Source organism: Callionymus lyra, chromosome 2 (genome assembly GCF_982586985.1).
Source record: "Callionymus lyra chromosome 2, fCalLyr1.hap1.1, whole genome shotgun sequence".
Taxonomy (NCBI): domain Eukaryota; kingdom Metazoa; phylum Chordata; class Actinopteri; order Syngnathiformes; family Callionymidae; genus Callionymus; species Callionymus lyra.
This window is the reverse complement of record NC_141819.1, coordinates 26967730-26989530: the sequence shown is the minus strand read 5'-3', so window position 1 is coordinate 26989530 and position 21801 is coordinate 26967730. Positions and strand designations below refer to the sequence as shown.

At 39.8% G+C, this 21801-nt stretch overlaps 1 protein-coding gene across 1 annotated transcript in view; it reads right to left on the bottom strand.

Annotated features, from left to right (window-relative positions):
• The window catches only part of LOC148086191 (protein shisa-9-like), a 31572-nt gene that overhangs the window by 9038 nt on the left and 733 nt on the right, over nucleotides 1-21801 (bottom strand). The window contains exons 2-3 of the mRNA XM_087784377.1: nucleotides 20617-21239; nucleotides 7884-8008 (exon numbers count right to left, since the gene is read on the bottom strand). Of these exons, the coding sequence (XP_087640503.1) occupies nucleotides 7884-8008; nucleotides 20617-21221 (730 nt within the window). The 5' untranslated portion in view covers nucleotides 21222-21239. The remainder of the gene's footprint in view (nucleotides 1-7883; nucleotides 8009-20616; nucleotides 21240-21801) is intronic.

Genomic DNA, 21801 nt, shown 5'->3' with positions numbered 1-21801 from the left:
TGAACACAGTGAACACAATTATTCAAGAATGATACACACAAAACTCTTTTATTTAGATTAATTTTCAAATAAATACTTGTAAAGATAATGACTTAGAGAAGTTAGGTCGTTCACCAACACAAGGGATACCTGAAACACATTTGTTTTCGGGCCTTCGGGCCATCTTGACCCAAAGATAACACGATTGTTAAATATGTTCATTGGAGAAGAGCTGCTTTTGTAACCACATACAAAACATCCTGCCGTGCCGAGGACCACCTCGACAGAATGAGTCGTACATCCGTCTGTGCTTTGCTCGCAGCCGCTGATTCACTGTGACAGCGTTCCCGACAGTGACGGCCAGCCGGTCTCACGCTAAACGAACTGAGGTTAATGAACAATGGAACAAAGTGACTGGGAGAGTGATGCATTGGCTGCTAGCATTAATGAAGTCCACTGATGCAGCCAACTCACTGGACCCTGCCTCGGGGACGGACGGCACACATGTGCCAATCACTCGCACGCACATGCAGGCCCGAGGAAACGCCGCCGCCGAGGTGCAGGAATGAATCCGTGATTTTTAAAAATTCGAGAAAAGTCAAGGGGAAGAAGACGACGTGGCAGGAGCTTCAAAGTCGGCAGATGAAGAGTGACTCCCGGTGAAGGATCTTCGTTACATGCCGGAGCTTCAGAGGACTTATTAGCACTCAAGTGTGGGTTTAGAAGATCAACCGCGGAGACGTGGAGGGCGGCGGCACGGGAATGAGTTACAGTGCCGTTGATGTCCGGGGGGCGGAGAGGTGTCACCGGTTTGCCTCAGAGTTAACCCAAATCAATCCTCCGGCGCACACACAGGCGCCGCCGTGTAAGCTGATTAACGCTGAAGATGTCCCGTGAGCTGTGGGTGTGTACAGTGGTGCAGTATAATCCAGCTGTGCTGCTGACCCTTCAATATGTGCCTTATTAGCAGATTAAGAGAGAACAAGTCTGCCAGACCTCCGCTTGACTGACAAATGATCGCAAACCTGTGCTGGATCAAAGTGAGAATGAAATATGTATGTATCGCAGACGATTCATATGTCTTATAAGATCTCCTTTAATTCCCTTTTATGCGTTTTCATATGTGCATATTTTCTTTATAGTTAATCTCTGCGTAACAGAGAAATTTCCAGTGTGTCCCCCCGTCTCTTGCCCTAAGTAGCTGGGATGTGCTTCAGCAACTAGTGACACGAAGATCAGGAATTCATCCTTTGAATAAAAGATAACAGAGTGAATTCCCACATGTATTACCTAAAGCTACATAGCAAGAAAATCCATTGGTATTGGATCTGGTGGGGGAGTTGTCAATGAGCATAAGCCCCTTAAAGAATCTTAAAAAAGTGAACCTTAAGTGCTAGCTAACATGCTATGCTATTGAATTCTTCCTCCCCAAGATGCAGTAAGTCTCTCATCATGACCATGTTTTGAAGTTATTACTTTATAAAGTTCTCCCCCGTCTGAAATCTCAGCCAAAGAGTCCATTATGATGTAATAATGGCTTCACTCCTCCTCCAGCCAGCTGTAATCACGCCTGCTTTGTTTATACAATGAGTCCCTTAGAGGTGGAGACTCAAGGGATGGATGAAGCTGCGTGACAAACCTTGATGCTTGACCAATCCCAGCAGAGTGGGTGTTGTTATGGTCAACAAGATTTAATCTCCAGAAAAACTAGGGGAAAAACAGACCCATACTGATGATACAATGAGTCCAACATCTATTTAAGACACACTTAAATCAACACATTAGTTGACCTCTGAAGTGTGTAATGGGTTGTTGGGGGTAAAATAATTAAAAAATAGAAGTGTGCATTGATTGACTCTTTTGTTCAGTCTCATATCTTGCATTAATATATTTACTACAAGGGTTAAATAATAGCACTTTTGTTCCGCATTTATGGCTACCTTTTTCTTGATGGGCAAAAACATCAAAATGGTGGATCAAAGGATTCCTCACGTGGACGTCTTCCATCTCGGCCCTACAGAGACTCTGAGTGAAGCTCAGGCATCACACCATCAGGATTGTTAATAGGGTAGTTTGTAGTTTGGGATTATGTAGCACAGTGAATCTTAATTGAATCTTAGTTGTTTTGACTCATATATTTGGCAACAATTTCAATACATATATAGATGTTGTTATATCAAACATTGGCAAGATTGGCTTCAAAAGTGATTTTCGGGTAACAGGCTCTCCGAGGAAGTGAAGCACAGCAGCGCACGCATCATTAAAACTCCTTTCTGTATCCAAACAGCCTGTAGCTGTTTAGTTTTTGTGATGAAATGGTGCGTACTAAACATGAGTGTGTATAAAAGATGATCTATTAAACAGTAACTTAGGGAGTTTCAAGTTATAGTCGAAAGGCCTTTGAAGCTACAGCACATGTTATTCCCTCCATTAGGCCAGCGTTTTAAACACAGGCGGGTGATCACAGAATGTACTTAATGACTTATGTAATGGGTTTCCTCTCTGAGATTTTAATGAGGTTAGTGATTAAGGTGTACGGAGCCAAATGTGATCTTGTCCCGTTAAATGATTCGGAGGGAAGAGTCTGCCCTGATGTGACAGCTCACTCCGCACTGGCCCGGCGAACTCGCTTGAACTTTTTAAACAGACTAGTCTGTCATATCCCGTCCATTTAAATAAAATGTACAGTCTATTTTTTAATTTATTGATGGTTTGGTCGATCTGGAACGCTACAATATATTACAGCTCCTCTGATCATGCTGCCTCCCCACCTTCTTCTGTAACAATGTACTTTATTTCGTGAGTCTCTTGAACGGTCCAGACACAGAAATAACGCTGTTTTATTCAATGACCCATCAGGATTAAAAAAAACACAGTAGGCTTGTTCATAAAGTAGGATTCAGAGATTAAATCATAGACGTATATTTTTAAATACATATATAATTTTGTACTGTACTGTATGCAAAAAGAAAATCTGCCAAACAGTGAGACATCGACATGGTGAGGGACCACTGTACGATATAATTGAGTTTATTTCTGATAAAGTAATATCCATTCTTTTAATTTATTTATGTATTTCGAATATTGAGGATTTGTTACTTCTTTTTCTTGACTTGATGGCTCCTGACAACAGTCACGGGTTATAACGTGGCAACTGTAAGAAACAAAACTGTAATAAAATAAATAAAACAACACAGAACACTAGTGTTGTGCTGAATTTGTTTTTAAAGGTCAAGATGTTATCACGGGTCGATGCAGACACGACTCGTCTAGAAGTGGCCTCGGCGAGGAAGGTGAACCTGGGCTAGTGTGACTAATACAATCTGTACAAGTGTCTTATCTCGTTTTCTAAGACGTCACTTTGGTCCGAGAGTCTGGGTTCGGATCCAAATAGATCGTCGTGGTTGTAGTGATTTTTGTGTGCGACTGATCTTGCTTCGACTCCCTCAGGAACAGAAGATATTTGTGTCTGACTGACAACATGATGTTCCCTTCACTGCCTCAACATGTCAGCGTCGCCGTGGACTTGAGCGACGACAGGGGATGAGCACCTACACTTAACACATCGTCACCCTGGGATCTGCTGAGTGGGTCTCGCACATGCTCGCCCTCAGAATAATCTACATGACAGAGCCAAACACGCGTGTTACTGGTCGTGTTGGAGATGTTTAGTGGGGTTTGAAAGGAAGCAACCTCGCTGATGATGGAGAAACTAAAAGGTGAAATTTGACCGACGTTTCACTCGCTACTTCTGCAGTGGTTGATAAATAGGTCAGCGCCTGTTGCTTGCAGCTTGATATGGTCTCTGACTGGAGTGTTAGGCTCAAACGTCTCCCTGTCATCTTTGAATTTCACATGTTTGTTTAGAATCTTTAGCCCCGCAACACAACACTTGTCCGCACTTATTTCCCACACAGTTCCATCGCTCAGTAAAACAAGCTCAATTAATCAGCGTAATTGCTCTTTCCAAAAGCCGCTGCCATGTCTCCTAGCATGGAAAAACCAATAGTGCTCATCGGTTTTCAGGCTGTGTAATCCATCTGGTGCCCCACTTTCTCTGTCAGGCTCAATTAGGATTGTATTTTAGAATCAAGAGCTGACACTGCCTATATAAATTATAAACAACATGTTCATCTACGACAGATTAGACCAGAGCATCATGGTAAATAACATTTAAATAAACTAAAAAGACATCATCATCTTCTAAATTCTCCACTTGATCAGTCCCTTTCATATCCTCATATCCTCGAGCGTCTTCAACCCTTCCAGGCTCTGATTATCTTCTTTGTGTTGGAGTTCTAAACCTACATCATGGCAGGTCTCGCTTCTGTCCAATGAATGAATGGTCCCCGTCTTTTTCCACCCCGTCTGCACTCTCCCCAATAATCTCCCGCCATTATTAGACATTTGAAATGTTTTTTATCTTCTTTCTGGGTCGTTACTTTCTCCATTAAGACTCTTCTTTAACTGTATCTGTCAGTCAGCTCATCACAACTGAAAGAATTGTATATATTATAATTAATAAAATAAACCCTCCACCGCCATAGACTACTATATATACTACATATTCTGCCATATCACATATTTGTGAAATTAATACAATTGAATGTGTATTGTCAGAGAATGATCATATATTTTGGTACATCAATCATTAATTACAAAACATTATTAACCATGTTTTTCTCAACTCAACTGCTCCCTCAACTTAAACCACTCTTACTCGTTCAGAACATTTTTGTCTTCAGTTTTATAAACTATATTTACACTAGCATCAGTATTTACTAGACTTGTATTTGAATTGTGTTACATAATGAGTCAGAACATGATTGCATCTCTGTGTGAATGTAGTCGCCTTCAGGTAGACTTGAGTCTTCACAACCGTCAACGTCTCAGAGCGTGAGCAGAAGTGACGCTTGGATATTTTTGGATCTGTCTTTGGCACCGAGCTCAACTGTTGTCAAATCTAATATTCAAATGTAATGCAGACACCCAGTGGGCTTTTTTCTGGAGGAAGAAACAAGTTAGATAAGGATTCATTTAGAAAACCACGACACATCAATTGTCAAAATGTTGCTCGACACGGTTTTGCAAATGACATGTTTGTTTTTAGATTGTGGCTAACTGGAGAGATTTTAATCATTATTTAAATAGAATTTGGGCCTCAGAGAATTTATCAATGAATGCACCACTCCCAGTACATGAACGGTATCTAGTACCTGGGCTAACATCAGAATATATTTACATTAAGGTGCGTCTTGAATCTCTTAACATCTGAGCTTGTTCTTTTTCAGTTGCCTTTGATGCCATTTGATGTGTTAATTATAGTCTGTGAGTTACAAGGTCTTCCACCACTACTATAAGTCCCATGATGCAATGCAACAACTGGAACGTGTTATAAGAGTTTATATAACATCAACATAATATTAAAATGAAATTCGTATTGCCGCTTTCCTCATGATAAGAAAAATACTCGTGAAGTTTTAAGTAACTTGATATTAAACACTGAACTTAATCTTGCTAGTATGTATTGTAAAAGTATGTAGTTCTTAACATAACGATGTGTTTGGAGTACTGTACACAAGTACTAGCATCCCACTCCCATCATTCCTATAAGAGTTCTTCTTCAGCTTGTTGGATTTCAAAGCTGCTTCCCGTGGGCTCCATGGATCAGTTAAACAAAGGAAATGACACTTTCTTGCGTCTTAAATTGATCATAACACTAACTTGATGTAAGAATCTAATGAGGAAGATTCAGAATAAACTTTGAATATAAATAATTGATTTGCATTTTCTTCCCAAATCACATCTCGACACATTCTTTGATGACTTTTAAAATTTAAAAAGGTTTCTGTTGCCGGTGTGCGAGTGCAAAACTACAAACAAAATAAACTCAAACAAGAGAGAACTGCTGACGGATCAGGGTTTTGGACTTAAGTGAACTTTATTGAACAAACGTTGTTGATGTATGAGTCATTTTTTTGATGACGTTTTTTTTTACCTTCATTTTCATGAGGAAATGGTATGCTTGCCTGCATCAACATAATTTCACAGTATGGAGCTATGAGACACAAAAATAATCTTCCTTTTATCTATCCGGTTTCATGAATCGTCATGACTCATCGGACTTATTAGGGTGTGTATAATCAATGATGAAAGCGTCGTTAAATACACTTTACATTCTCCACATGATGCATAAACCTGCGTGGGTCAGTTTGGCGTTGGAGTGTTATTTAAAGACTGAACAGAAACAAGTACCTGGTCTGTGACGTAAAAGTCTTGCTGTAACTGGCGTGTAGGAAATGGCAAATTCACCCTCAGGGAAGCTCCTGCCTACATTAACATAGTAATCACTGTGTGTGTGTGTTAGCATGTATTTGTGTGTGTGTGTGTGTGTGTGTGGTGTACATCGGTAGTGCACGTGCAACAAGCATGTGTTCCACTTACAAAGCTAATTTGAATGTTCTCTCACAATATGATTCAAATCTCACACAACAACATGGAGATTGAAAAGATATTTCGTAACCTAGTTTCCTGACTTCAGTTTCATCTGGACGATCCAGCGATGTCCTCTCGTCTATCAATCTGTGCCTGAAACACTGGGAACCTACAGCTGATGTTAAAAACTACGATGTCATTTGAATTATCATTCAAGTTGTTGTTATTTTTTACAGGTCTTACTAATTCTTGTATTTTGACCTTATTTCCCCGTCAGTGGAAGCCTAGTTAAACTTAGATGGAACAATTGTGCTTTTAATTATTAAAGAGGCTGATAACAATAACACTCCGAAACATCTTCTCCCTCCAAATTATCTCGATCAGACCCCGTCGTTACACATTTTCATTTGTTATTTTGTTCTTTGATCTGGAACCTCAATTTCTAACCGTCCCGCTCCAGCATTTAGTCACACTAAAGAGACTAAAACTGAGACACTGACGAACAAAATAATAAAAAAGTTAATTTCCACTATTTAAGTGTGTAAACTTAACCTAGTTTAATAAAAAACAATGTATATATTTATTCCAAGGACACGTTTTTTTATGCTTCAAATCTACATGTTTTGTGGGATCTCCTCCAAGTGAAGGACGAAAGTGTCATTCTTGAAATGAAACAGTCTTGAGTGTTGTATGTTAATTTTAATGGAATGTACGTGTGCATACGTGGAACACGTGTGAAGAGTCGCACGATGAGGAATGGCTTGTTAGAATAACTGTCGTTATGCATGGGTTTTAATTCATGTTCATTCATCATTTGTTTTTAATGTATTATTTCCTTAAAAGGAACCTATTTGTAGCTGGGACACACTGGATTTTTTACCTGATCAAACTCTGTAGGAGGAAACCGGAGTGTTTATAGTATACAGATGCACAGAAAGAACAAATTTATATAGAAAGGACACTGTTTCCCTCTTGTTGCCTCAAACTAGAATAAAGCGTTCAAAATTCTGAAAGGCTGCAGTGCTACTGACAAGGACCAGAGTTTAGACAATGTTGGACAAAATAAAAACAAAAAAAAACAAAAAAAACAAAGAAAAAATACATTGAAAAGTAAGAACAAAACAAGAAAAGAGTTCTATAAAGTTGTTGTATAATGTTTAAAATATCTAATGAATAAACATTAGTATTGAGAATATGTATGGAAAATAATTAATAAAAGCCAAAAACGTTATTTCTTTAACTGCATAAAATTATTGTTAAACCTAAAGCTATATTTTCTCGCACACTACTCGGTGTGAGAATAACTATGTAATAATAGTTAATGTGGATCAAAATGTGCCAGAGGCCCAGATCCCTGGCATTCTTAACACCGATTTATTACATCTAGTAAAAACACAAAGAACATTAACAGAGTCGTTTCTCTGTGACCTGTGTGTGATGGTGAAGTGCTCAGTGATTCGAGGACTCACCACTTCTGCTTCGAAGCATCCTGGTGGAGACTCCGTTGGCTCGTCCTTCGTCAGGCGAGGTGGTCACGGTGTTCTCCACTGTACTCACCTCCGGTCCCTGCTGCTTCAGCAGGTCTGTTAGTGTCCTAGAAGATCAGCACATGAATTATTCCTCCGTCTCTTCGAGCACGCCTCTGAGTTTTGACACACTGAGTAAGAGTACAGTGATTCATGAGTCCAAGTCGAAGCCCAAATCATTTTATGTGGCCCGATAGTTCATGTTGTTATGATGCCAGTGTTTTAGATAAAATACGGAACACAGAAGACTTTCTATAAGTGATGTTGGACAAACACACGGATGATTAAAGTAGATTAAGTCTCATAGAATGAAAAGACAATAATTGTCGGCCCTCGATTCAGACTTTTGGCCCCTAGTGTGATCATTGATGGTTAGAAAAGGAGTATCTCACAACCTACAGCGTGATGCTATAGATTCATTGTTACATTATCTATAGATTTATTTTTGTTACATAAACAATCATCTAGAAAGCATGACCACAGTTGAAGAGAAATGTGTTTTTATGTACAAAACTGTAATCCATCATCAATATAGAATTGCAGTTGTGTCCATTAGTTTCTTCTTACTGAGAAATATTCCTTGTGTTCCGACATATTTCCTCATCCTTCCAGCTGAGCGCCCGTCAGCTGTTAACACAGGACTGGCGGCTGTCAAACATATGGACAACATTTCCTGCAATATGTTCCAGTTTGGACTCTGGGCTCATCGTCTTTTTTTTAATTTGAGATAAGATTATCTTAAACACACACCTATGCATCATTTCAATTGGGAGCTGGTTTGGGACGACCTCCAACCCACTTCTAAATCCGATACATGATCGCGGCTCACTCTGAATAAACTCATTTCCCTCTTGAATTTGCTGATTTTACAGGGATGCCTTGATCAATAATTCAGAAGCCACAGCTATGCCAGCCAAGCTCATCTCTTTACCCTCAATACCACACGCATTCAAACACAAACACAAACACACAGGTAGGCAAAAACACACACACACCCTAGATTGTTTTGGCAGCTGAACAGGCCCAGCAGGGAGGTTGTAAATAAATAGGAGCCAGTGTTAGAACGTTGATCCCCGAAAATCAGGGAAAAGACTGCACAAAAATGTCTTAAGATGTTTCTTGAAGGAGTCAGTAGATCCATCAAACACAGAGAGAGAGGAAGATCGTTCCAAAGCTTAGGAGCATAAGGAGGATTTCTCTCCTCTGGTCCAGTAGTGTGTGCCCAGAACCATCAAAAGATTGTGATCCACAGACCTAAGAGCCCGAGCTTATGGTAGCTTTAGCCTCTTTGTCACATGTGCCTACTAGGCTGATGGATACATTGACAGTATTACTTTTATATTTCCCGTCTGTAGTCTCAGCGAACAGAGGATTACGAGAGCAAAAACCATTATGATGTTATAATGGTCTTCACGCCTCCTCCAGCCAGCTGTTATCACTCCCTGCTTTGTTTATAAAACAAGTCTATGGAGGTGGAGACCTACCGGATTGATGAAATGCAGTGACTAAACCTAAATTGTTTTCAGTGGGCGGCACATTTTCTTATGTAAATATTGCAATGAAAAGAGAGTTTTATACAAAAAGAAACACATACTGATGAGTACAAACAGGCCAGACATAAATGATGCTCTTTGTAAGGTGTATAACAGGAGATGACACTCAAACAGAAAGCATTAATACAAAATATGAATTTGATACACTTAAGACCGACCACCACAGTGGAGATACTTTTTCTCTCAGCTTAATCTGAATCCCTAAAAAATCCCCTAAAAAAAAAAGAAATCAAGCATTTACTATATTGGGTTTTCCAGATGCTGTGGCACATTCCAGATTAGAAACAGACCAGGATGAGGATTAGTTCCTCCGAGAGACCCGACCCACTCCGGGTTCCTCTACATTAGCATTTTTAGTCACCAGCTCCGGGTTGTGCTGGCTGAAATAGAATGATCCCACCTACAACATCTACATCCTGCACCGAAAAACAACATTCTCCTCTGCACATGCATATCACTTTCTCTTCGTCACTCCTTCCCTGCTCCAAAACTGAGCCCCAAATCTGTCTCTTTAAACCCACCGTTTGTCTTCCATCCTCTCTGACTCACTGCCACGTGTCGCCTCCGGCAGCAGCATACTCATCTCTTGGCTCGTCCCTCAAACAAATTGCTGATTTGAACTTTTAATCTGCGACAAAAAACTGCACTTTTCTTCCAGCGATTAAGTGAGTTTTCGCGGTGGATATATATATATATATAATGTGTATTTATATAACAAACTCAGAAGAAGTCCAGAAGTCTGATTAGAGTGAATAGATATGTTTATAAGGCACATTTTCCAACAGTTCATGTGCTGCCGGTGTACTCATCTCCTCCCTGCTTATGTTTTGTTGACCCACTTTTCAAGTTTTGCATCCTATTACTCAAACTTCCAGCCATTATCCCCCAAACTAGACCGGCATCCACCAACTTCTTTCCAGCATAATCTGCTCATTATCAGTCAGGGATGGAGCCAACTGACGCTGTTCACACATTTTCAATCTGAAGAGACGAGGGTCACTCCTTCCTCAATCCCTCTATTGAGATTAGAAAAGATTAGAGCTGTCGGTTTTTTTTCTCTCTCTCACCTGTTCTTCACAGTCATGATGCCAACTGTACTTATACTACACTAGAGAGAGTAGAGCCATTTCAACCAAATTAATTCTGATTTTTATTTTATTTTAAGGTTTATAACTGAATCAAAATAAACCTTCAACCTTTATCTAGAAAGAAACTTTAATTTTCTACTTAAATCTCTACAGAGATGACGTTTAAGTAGTCGACCACTAACACATGATCAATAGCTTTAATCTATTATTTTGTTTGTTTTACCCTTTTGTTTCATCAATAACAAAAATACATTTATATTGTAACAGGAGGGCAAATACTTGAGCACAGCACATATCATACAGATGACAAAAAGTGTTGCTGAACTTCCTCTCAAGGATTCATCTGACTATCTGGCTCATTAAACGAGAGTCACACTGTGTAAGGTTAGTTAATGACAACTGCAAGCATAGTTAATGAACAACGTGAGGCTGGTACGTCACAGCGAGAGAAGCGCTCAATAGCGCTGTGGAAGAAATCAATCCTAAATTACAGCAAACTCATTAATTAATTGCTGTGAGCTGCCAAATCCGCCCCCAGTTGTTCCCTTCCACCGGTGAGGTTGCGTGCAACCATGTTTAGGTCACTGAAAGTGATGCTGCCGTTGACGTGGTGAATGCACACGTTATTGATTCTGTGGAAAACTTCCTGTTTACAAACAGCTTTCACTGTGACCAGGTCACTCGTCTTATCAGGGTCAATGCCGTATCCATTATCACTTTAATATCACCTTTTTAACTTTAGTTTCTTGTGCTTTGAGTTATTAAAAGGGAAACTAAAGTGTTAACTTAAGTGTGTCTTAAATAGATGTTGGACTCTATTGTATCATCAGTATGTGTCTGTTTGTACAAAACTTCATTGAAGTATTTAGATAAGAAAATGTGCTTAAACCGCACCCACTGAAAACACTGTTATTCTGGAGATTAAATCCTGTTTACCATAGACACACCCACTTTTCTGTGATTGGTCAAGCATCGAGGTTTGTCAGCGTGCGTCATCTATCTCTGAAGTCTCTACCTCCAAGGGACCCGTTGTATAAACAAAGCGGGGAGGGATTACAGCTGGCTGTAGGAGGAGCGAAGCCATTATTACGTCATAATGGACTCTGCTCTCGTAACCACTTGTTTGCCGAGATTTTAGACGGGGGGGAAACTTATAAAGTAATAAAACATCGTCATGAGGAAACATGTGAGTAAGTCAGGCAATTTATGTTTTCATTAGTTCCTGTTCAAAGTCTGAAAAGGGTTTTAAAAACACTTTGAAAAGATGTCTGTGAAGAAAGATCAAGATGAAGATCAAAAGAAATATGGGCGACGAGGGAACTTAAGTGTAGCACAGGAGAGGGATAGCTTCCTGCTCCTTCAATTTCTGGAGACCTTCACTGTTTAAAAAGTGAAAATGAAATTTCATTTTTTCATTGTGTCATACATTTCTGCTAAAGAGTTAACAGCTGTCGTCAGCCCTACGTTTGATGTAAGGTGAATTCTTAAGATGTGTTTCTCCGCAGGCTTTTCTCTGAGTTAATAGATTTGTGTATTTCTGAGATCGTCCTTTTTTTCTTCATGCACTTTGAGTTGTCCCGCTGCTGAGCCTCTCTAGTCCACGCCCACCCCTCAGGGCTTATTGTAGTTTGTCCACGGACCCTGTCCCTCTCTCTTCCTGAGGGAGAAAATCACAGAAATCTTCTCACCACATCTTCTCTTTTATGCTTATCTTGGAAAAACATCTGGAACAGCCACATTTCCCCCATAATGCACGGAATCTAGTGGTCTGACCTGAGAGCCGGTAGGAAGGGTATTGAAGGCTTACTAACCAAATTCAACTGACAGATACTCTACTTGTCTTTCTCAGGAACACCCGTGGGGTATAAATTATTTTGTAACAAGAGACTAAACAGTGTCCACTCTTTTATTAATGTCTTTATTCATGGGTGGATAACTTGTGATACTCTGTTCATGTACGCTTGTAGAAGTGCCCTTGAGCAAGACACTAATTGCCATTACATGCCAGTTCAATTTCTCTCACCTTCAAATGCACAAATTAGTTTTGCATCATTCATTTTTATATTTCTCAAATCGGACGTCGGCTCTGGAGCTGTCCTGAATCCCCACTTATTAGTCTTCGTAACATAGTTTTTATATATATTTTTTTAATTTTTTTTCTATAGTGTGGGCTTCGATTTTCTTAACTACGACACTCTGCAGGAGTGTTCTCACATATGTGCTAAAAGTTCTTCAAGTTCTCAGTACTGAGTATTGATCAAAGGACCAACATTCACAGAATAAGGTACAGGACATAAGGTTAAAACCTGGTCACGAGAAATCCACTTTTCACAATTTTATCAGCAGGACTAGTTAAACCACATGGAGTGGATCTGAAAGATGATCTAAGATGATGATTCACTTGTGGATGTATGAACTTCTCAATGTCTCTAAATAAGACCGAATCAACCATTATCTGCATCAAACAAACACAATACTTCATCTGAGCTGCAGCTGTAGGACTCCACAGGACTCACTATTTAATGTACAGGTCAACCTCCGTTAAGTAAGTGGCTCTCGTCTGAGGACCCCTGAATGTCTGAGGACTCAGTTCATTCATCATTTCAATCGTAATTATTTTGATTGCGCTTCCCTCGAAACCTCCTTTGTACCTGTGATTGGATCGCACATCAAAGCAGAGAAATGTAGGTGAGTTTAAAAAAAGCAACGTTTTCAGACAAGACCTGTTCATTAGACACATCAAAACCAATCACAGATATGAAGTTCCTCATTTCAAATCTCAAGCCTCTGCCAGCTCGCTGATAACAGTCCAGTTACCAAAAATAGATCTGCTAAACTGTTAAACTCTTGAGTCATTTGGTGCTGACCCACATTCAGGAGGCTCCATGTGTCACATCGCTCGGGTGAAAAGGAGCTAACAGGAGCAGGCAGGAGGTGAAGAAGCTGCAGGGGGATCATTGTCACATGTGTTTTAGCCAGAAGCGTGCAGGATTATATGAGCGTCGGTGACAAGGATGACTTCCGCGGCTCAGTGTGAAGCTCTCACCTGAGGAGAGCACCTTTTGAAAACATCACCGGACATCAGACTGACTTTCCTGGAAATCCTCTTTTCCCTCACAATGGCAGGAAAACAGCAGCCACAGGAGAACCAGTTCAGAGAATTCAGGTGGTACCTGATCCCCTTTTGTGGAAGCCGATACCGTTGTATATGCTTCAGCTGAAGAGGAACATTCGTCATTTTGATTTCTTTGTCTTTGTATCACTTTACTTATTTTGTTTGATTCAAACTATCATTTATCGCTGTGACGGAAAATGTATCCATTAAAGCCAAATGCTTGTCTTATGTGTTAAATGTCTCGTAGAAGAGCTCACCGGGCAGATTTAATCTAGACATGAACAAAACTTTGAAATCTATCTCTGGACTGTGAAATGTGTCCGTCTATAATTGCAGTTTTACCTTAATCTTTCTGTAGATGACACACTTTTTTATCAACCTTCTTGAAGGGAACCATCATCCTGCCAAACGACTCACAAACACCATTTCCACACTTGTTGACTCGATTTCTATACATGGAATACAGTGGAAATTCCATTAACGAAAATGCTTTACCGAAAATACAGTTGATTTTGAAAATATATTTTGATTTTCAAAAGAACTGCAACTTCTCGCAAACGAGTCCATCCATGAGTTCATGTCTCATATCAATGGCAGCAGATTAGAGCTGTAACAGCTGTTGATTTTATTCTATGACGATATATACGTGTATATATTATATATAATATAATGTTCCGACAACATTAGGAAAATGTTGTCGGAACATGATCTGGAGCTTGTAATCCATGCGTTTGTTTCTTCTCGTCTGGACTATTGTAACAGTTTGTTTTCATGTCTTAACAAGAAGGAGCTGTCTCGTCTGCAGTTGATTCAGAACTCTGCAGCAAGAATTCTGACCTGCTCAAGTAGGAGAACTCACATTTCTCCGATCCTTAAAACTCTTCACTTGCTTCCAGTTTCTTTCAGGATCAACTTTAAAATTCTGGTTCTTACTTTCAGAGCTATTCATGGTCAGGCTCCTCCTTACATCACTGATCTGATCCAGCCTTACACCCCAACTCGGGCTCTGAGGTCTGTGGATCAGAATCTACTTATGGTTCCACGCACACGGCTCAGGACTTTGGTCTTTTCAGGCTGTTGCTCCTAAGCTTTGGAACGATCTTCCTCTCTCTTTGCGCTTGATGGAGTCTACTGACTCCTTTAAGAAACACCTTAAGACGTTTCTATTTGTTCAGGCTTTTCCTTGAATTTCTCGAACTCCTGTGTTGTTCTCAGTATTATCTTGATCTTTAAAGTATGTACTTTTTTGAGTATTGTTTTGATTGTCTAAGCGCTTTGTGACCCTGGTCTCGAAAAGCGCTATATAAATAAATATTACTTACTTACTTACTTACTTACACTGTGAGAGGAAAAGCGTTTCTAATGTTGTGACGGTCACACTTAGGCATTGTGTCAAAGTTCACTGGTTCTTGAGCAGTATATACGGCTCTAAACGAGTGCAGCTGCGCTTGGAGAATGAAGTTACACGTTTGAGTAAGTTTCCCTGGCCGTTCAGTTCGAGTTGAAGCCAGAGAGGCGGGGCTTAGAACACGCGAACAGTGTTTTATGAATTATTACTACAAATAGAGGATAATTGCAATTAAAAGAAATACGTCGCCCTGGTGGAAATAAAGAGTAATTCGGTCAAAAGCTACTTATTTTTACTATCTTGGTAACATTTAATGATTTCACCTTTGGTTCTGATCAATTATGTCACACTTTGTGACATTTGCTGGCTTTAAATATGTACAAATGACTTCAATCAAACAACTTATATAAAGTGATAAGGGATGAAACCAAGATTGAACATATCAATGTGATGTTTGATAGTTTCTATTTGTTCAATAGTTGTTCAAGAAAATGAAAAAAGAATAAACTCCAGCATGTATGATAATGAGACTGAAGAAGTGTGTGTGTGCGTGTGTGTGTGTTTGTGTGTGTTCTCACTTTATTGAATATGGCTGATCTGTCTGTGCTTAACCAGGCCAGAGCCGCCAAACCTTTTAAGTGACATTGACCTTTATTACATAACCACGTGTTCTAAAAAGCCCTCGACACACGCAAGCACGCAAGCACACACACAGACACACAACATGAAAACATGAAACCTTTACTGTGAAATTGGCCCCTTCACAGTGTTAAATTGATAAAACACACACACACACAGAAGCACACAATTGAAATCAACTACATTACAGAGCAGTCATGCACGTGATGATTTTACTACCAGAATTCTACTACAAAATGCTATGTTCATCTAATTATTTGCACTCAATACGATAAATATTTTATTTTAAGCGTTCAATGATTCACGCGTTTGGACATCAGCTGGAGACACAAACAACATATGGTCCATATGGAGTCACTCGTGAGTGGTGAGCAAACATTGTGCATCATATGATGAACACATTTTTCATATTGACCCACATTCAGGAGGCTCCACATATTGATGCATACGTTGATGGGATGATACCAAGGTCAATGAAGTTTAAATGTTTTATTAAATATTAAATATTTTCCAAGGAGGAGATGAGAAATGTACTTTGGCTATAAATAAATATCTGTGTCTCCTGCCTCTATTATATGATATAACTATTACCACTAATTAATGACTGAAACACCAAACCCACAAATCACAGTTTTATTTCATCCTAAGTTAGAAGCACATTATTGGTGATGATTGGTATTTGGTTATTAACCAATCATAGGCCAGGTTTACGCGAGGTTAATGCAGAGGGAAAATACTAGAAAAAGTAACTAATTGAAAGAAGATTTGTGAGCTGATTACACGAGTGGTTGTTAGTTTTCAGGAAGAGACTTTCTTCCCACAGTCTGAAAAAGAGTCTATCTAAAGAGAAGGTCTATCTGCTGAGGGGGTCTTAAGTTAGTGGAGAGTCAAAATGGCGGATCAGAAAGTCTGACTTTCTATTGAAATGTAAGTTGTTTGAAAAATGAAAAGGAAAAGATTTGGATCTGGCCAATCAAATTGTTCGGTCAAGTTTATTTCGCCATTTTTTTGTCCCTATCTCTTAATTCAGGCTCTGATTGGTTAAAGACTGTGACTTGTTGAAGCTCATTTTTTTCAACTTAAGTTGCTTTTTGAATGTGGCTTGAAACATCCTTTTATAGAGCATAGGTTCCATAATAATTCCAGTCTAGCACTTCTACATATCCATTGAAATCAGTCTACACTTAAGTCAGACACCATGGTTCTCGTTTGATACAAGGCGTGAGTGGGTGAAGGATGTATTCAAAGACCGAGGATAAGGATTCTATGCCAGTATGTAACAATCTAAGTTCCAACTCTTTTTATTGTGAGCAAGAACAGGAAAATGAAACGAGTTTTCTCCACGGTGTGGCTGGACTTGATGAGCTCTGCCATCCGAGGGAAGGAAGTAGACAGGTTCACTACTGGCAATATCCAACTGGGAGGAGGCACGGGGGCCGACGCAGGACACTTTGTAAAGATCAAATCACGCAGTGATCCAAGGAAAACCTCAGTATTCCATTAATATACCACGATGTGTCTGGTATGAGGCACGTCTGGGCCTCCTTGAGTTTCCATGGACCCAATATTCTGGGAGTAAGAAAGCATGTTCAAAGGAACCACCAGGAGAGGTTTATAAAAAAACAGCTTTCTAGCAGTTGAAATCTCATTTTAAACGGGTGATATATTTAGAAGATGCTCCCAAGGTTTTTCTTTTTTAGCTCAGTGTAACAAGTGAACTTAATGTGATTTTGGTGGAAAGTAAAAGAAAACTGTACCCTGTAGGTTGGATATTTTTTGGGGGGGTTAAGTTTAATATTCTATGAATGCTGAAAGCGTTCAACCTGAATATGAAGTTAATTATTATATACAGTGAAAATAATTAAAATAATTTAAGATGGTGTTATTCACTGATCAAGTTGTGAATTGAAATGTACATTTTATTTTAGATACCACTGCTTGAATTGTTCAAAATAAACAATAAATATTAAAAGCAACATAATCTAGTGTATTATATGTTATTTATTGGGCAGGAAAAATGTCGATTTAATTATTGAATATATTTAAAAACACATCTCTGTCGGGTCGCTTGCTTGTGTCCTCGGTTTACCCTTCTTTGATTCAGAAACGTAATGTTTGGGTTGTGTCTCATCATGATGTCTTTAATGGGCCACTGACGTTTGGGTAAATATCTCCAGTACACAAACCAGAACAACACACCCCCAGTGTAGAACGCGTGACCTTTGTCGGCCGTGGCCCTCAGGTGTAGGTGGCCTTAGTGTTGGAGTCTTGGCCTCCTGGCTATCCCGACCCCTCGCGCTGCTCATCCGTGCTCAGGCCAGTTAAATGCCAACTCCATCATTCTTGTTGTTAATTGAACTATAAATCACTGCCAGTAAGTGTGAGCACACCGTGTGTGTGTGTCCATGTGTGTGTGTGTGTGTGTGGGTGTGTAGGGCACTTCATGGAGGTCATTGGTGTTTATTTACTCTGTTGCTGTAGAACCAAGTCTCTCCCATGTGTGAGCCCTTCATTAGAGCGGACATGTACGACCGCCGGCGTCACTCTGAGCGCACTAGAAATGATGCTGCACCTGATCAAGTCTTCTGTGTGTGTGTGTGTGCGTGTGTGTGCGTGTGTGTGTGTGTGCATGTGTGCGTCCAACGTCTAATGTCAAACCTAGTTTAGACAATGCATTTTTTGCGTTTGTTCTGTCATTAAACGATAAAAAATGAAATCATAAATATTGTTAAACGCATTATTATGAATATATTTAATGCTTTAATATAATACATTAATGACACTCAATAAAAGAAACAAATACATCTAAAAACACACGCCATTTATTCACTGTTTTTTCTTTTCTAAACTAATAATTTACATTATGCTGTACTGCAAACTCATTGATGTTTTGTAACCATCGATATTATTTTCAATACGTTGTGTTCAATTCACATAAAATTCCTAGAAAGTAAACAGAGATTTTCCTCACTGAACAGGTTACAATATCATAAACTCTTATCAACACTATTTAATGATTAATGCTAAAGTACCCTTTAGAAATACACTAAAACTGCATATAAATGCAGCACATTATTTGCATTATCCTGCAACACATGAGACAAAATTGCGATATATTTGTAAATGATCTCTAAGAAATGATGCAGTATAGGAAAGATAGAATACAGAACATTATGAATTATATCTGAGACGATATCTAGAGTGCAGGAAATCATAATATATGTCTATGTATTTAAAAAAAAAACATTTACAGATTAAAAGTTAAAGCTGTAAGAATATATTAACACTTGATATTATGCCTGTTTTTTTGTCCTAATTTACCAAACATTTCCATGATCACTTTAAATCTTGTTTACATCACCATCAACACTGATGTTGTTTTACATCACCATATCAACATTAATATACTTTATTCATGAGCCAATTATCCAGCGGGGCTACAAACAAAATGACACATGTGCTGGTGAGGAATGGACGAGTCAGCGAGCGAACAGCTCTGGCGTTCGGCTGAACCATGTCGCCGTAATCTTGGTGAAACTGGTTTAATCTAAACAAGGATGGTTAATCTGCGAGCGGTTTGAGGAGAGGATGCATTTCTCTTTCAGCGAAACGCTTTTCCCTGCAGGAATTATTAATCCTCTCTCCCTCCTTCTAACAAGTTAGCGGCTCAGGTGAGCGGATAGGTGAGCGCGGGATGAAAGACGATTATAGAAACCTGTGGAATGACAGCAGGGACATGGATGTTGTGGTGAGATGTGGGTCATAAGGGAACATCTATAGCATGAGAGGAAAGAGGATAATTAGCATGAATGAGTGAACTCGCTAGAGATAAGACAATGGGGGGGTTTGAGAGAGGGATGCATCACATGATGGGATGATATCCTGTGAGAAACCAGAACAGATTTGGAACCAGTTTCAAGCTGAAGGTGAAGTCGTCTTTGGTGGATTTCTATTAAACAAACTAGACTAAAATCAAGAGCCAAACAACAATCCCTTCACACTTGATCCCAATATGTCACCATAACAACACTTTATTATTTGACGTGGTCTTCTTTTGCCAGAAACTCAAAACAAGTTTGAGAACTGTTTTCGTTTTTTGTGTGTCCATATACATGTTTACAATGTAAAAATGTTTAGGTTTCTTCCGTAGTTATCAATGAAGTGATTACTCTTGTGTGTGTCGTGTCACTGACCAAAAGAGAAAAGAAAACATGGAATGCCTAAAAGCACTGTTTTTTTTAACCGAGTGTTCATGTGTTTTGTCCAGGAGCTTCAATGACTTCATAACATTCCTGGATTAAAAACTGTCAGAGATGATTTGGTCGAGAGTTTTTGAACGTTCTCTTTTATTCAGATGTATGTTATACTTACAAAACAAATAAAATCAAGAAAGAAACAAAAACAAAAACAACAAAGAAAAGAAAAGATTAAAAAGACAAAGAAAATTAAAACAAGAGAAAATGTGAAAGCAAATAAAAATGAAATAAAAAAACTTTTTTTTCAAACACAAACTGAACTAATTCCAATGTGAAAAGATTCTTCTTTTAAATTTATTAAAGTGTACTTTTTTAAAATAAGTATTGTGGTTCTTTAAACGGCAAAATACACACACAAATACACATCAAAGTCCACATGCCCTCGTGTTAGTAGACCCACATTTATTCAGCTCTAAGTTGGAAGTTTTAAATTCACAAAAGTCATTTTATTGAGATACTTTTGACATTATTATTAGATTGAATCAAATTTGCTTAATATTTGCGTCAATATCATAAAACATCTGAAGTTAGTATTTTGTTGTCGCTACTGAGAAGTTTTAGCTAAAGTAACAATTTCCAACTTTCCAACCATTGTCTGCTACCACATGCGAGCACGTGCAGAACACACACACACACACACACACACACACATGCCGTCGCACACTCATGCTCCTCACCTGGAGTTGAGGTCGGCGTGCGGGCCTCCAGCTCCGCCTCCTCCGCTTCCCCCGCGACTCTTCTCCAGACCCAGTTTGGTGAAGATGCCCACCAGCACCATGATGGCCACCACGCCACAGATGATGTAGACGATGAGGTGAGTCCGGTCCCGGTCCTGGTCGTCCTGGCCCTCGGTGATGGCGGCCACGGGCTTCCCGGTGTTGGCCCAGATGGGCGTGTCGTAGTTGGAGCAGATGGTCTGGTCCAGTCGCTGTTGCCGGAACTGGCAGCAGAAGCGGTAGAAGCAGGTCCCGCAGCAGTAGAGGAAGACCCCGGCGTTGCAGTTGAACGGAGGGTCCCACTGTCCCATCACGTCGTAGTAACCCTGGCAACGCGTCCCGCCGACGGGGGGGCCGTCTTCGTCGTCGGCGTCCCCTCCGCTGTTGGGGGTGGACAGACCCGTCTCGAGGGGGGAATTCTGGGTGGTCTCCACGAACGAGGTCGCGGTCTGGTTGGTCAAGGAGGTCGGGATGACGAGGTTGGTCGACGTCACCGTGGTGAAGTCCTGGGTCAGCGAGGGCTGGGTCAGGGTCAGGAGCAGGAGGCAGGTGAGGGTGGAAGTCATTCTGCTGCGAGGTCCCACCTGTAGGCAGACACATGAGAGGTCAGAGGTCAGCAGACATGTTGGTAAAAACATGGATTTTCAGCCCCAACATTGAGCGAACATACTTATGGAATCTATGACGGGACAAGGTCAGCAGACAGACCAATACTGTCGGATCTGTTTCCTTTTCACGGACAAACACGAACTTTCATTGCAGCGAACTTGAGATAAGTGACTGATTTTGCAGATTGAGTCTAATATTCCCTCAATTATTCGCTTGTCTTTAAGTGAAATGTACTTCAGAATACATCAAACCTGCTCACTAGTATATGAACTCTGCACTATCAGAAAAAAAAATCCATGCCGATCGTTACGTGTCCGTATGAACGACCTCGAAAGAGTAACGACTAGTTTAACCAGGAGTTTTAAAAGATACGATTAATCGTGATTCATTAATTGCAGTAATTAATGCCAGAAAAACAACTTTATAATCTCAAACTCAAATGTTTCTGATTGTCAAAATCTCCCGTGCGTTTTCAAGTCTTCTTGAGTTGAGAACTTCATAAACTTCTAATGATTTAGACAAAAGAACAGAAATATT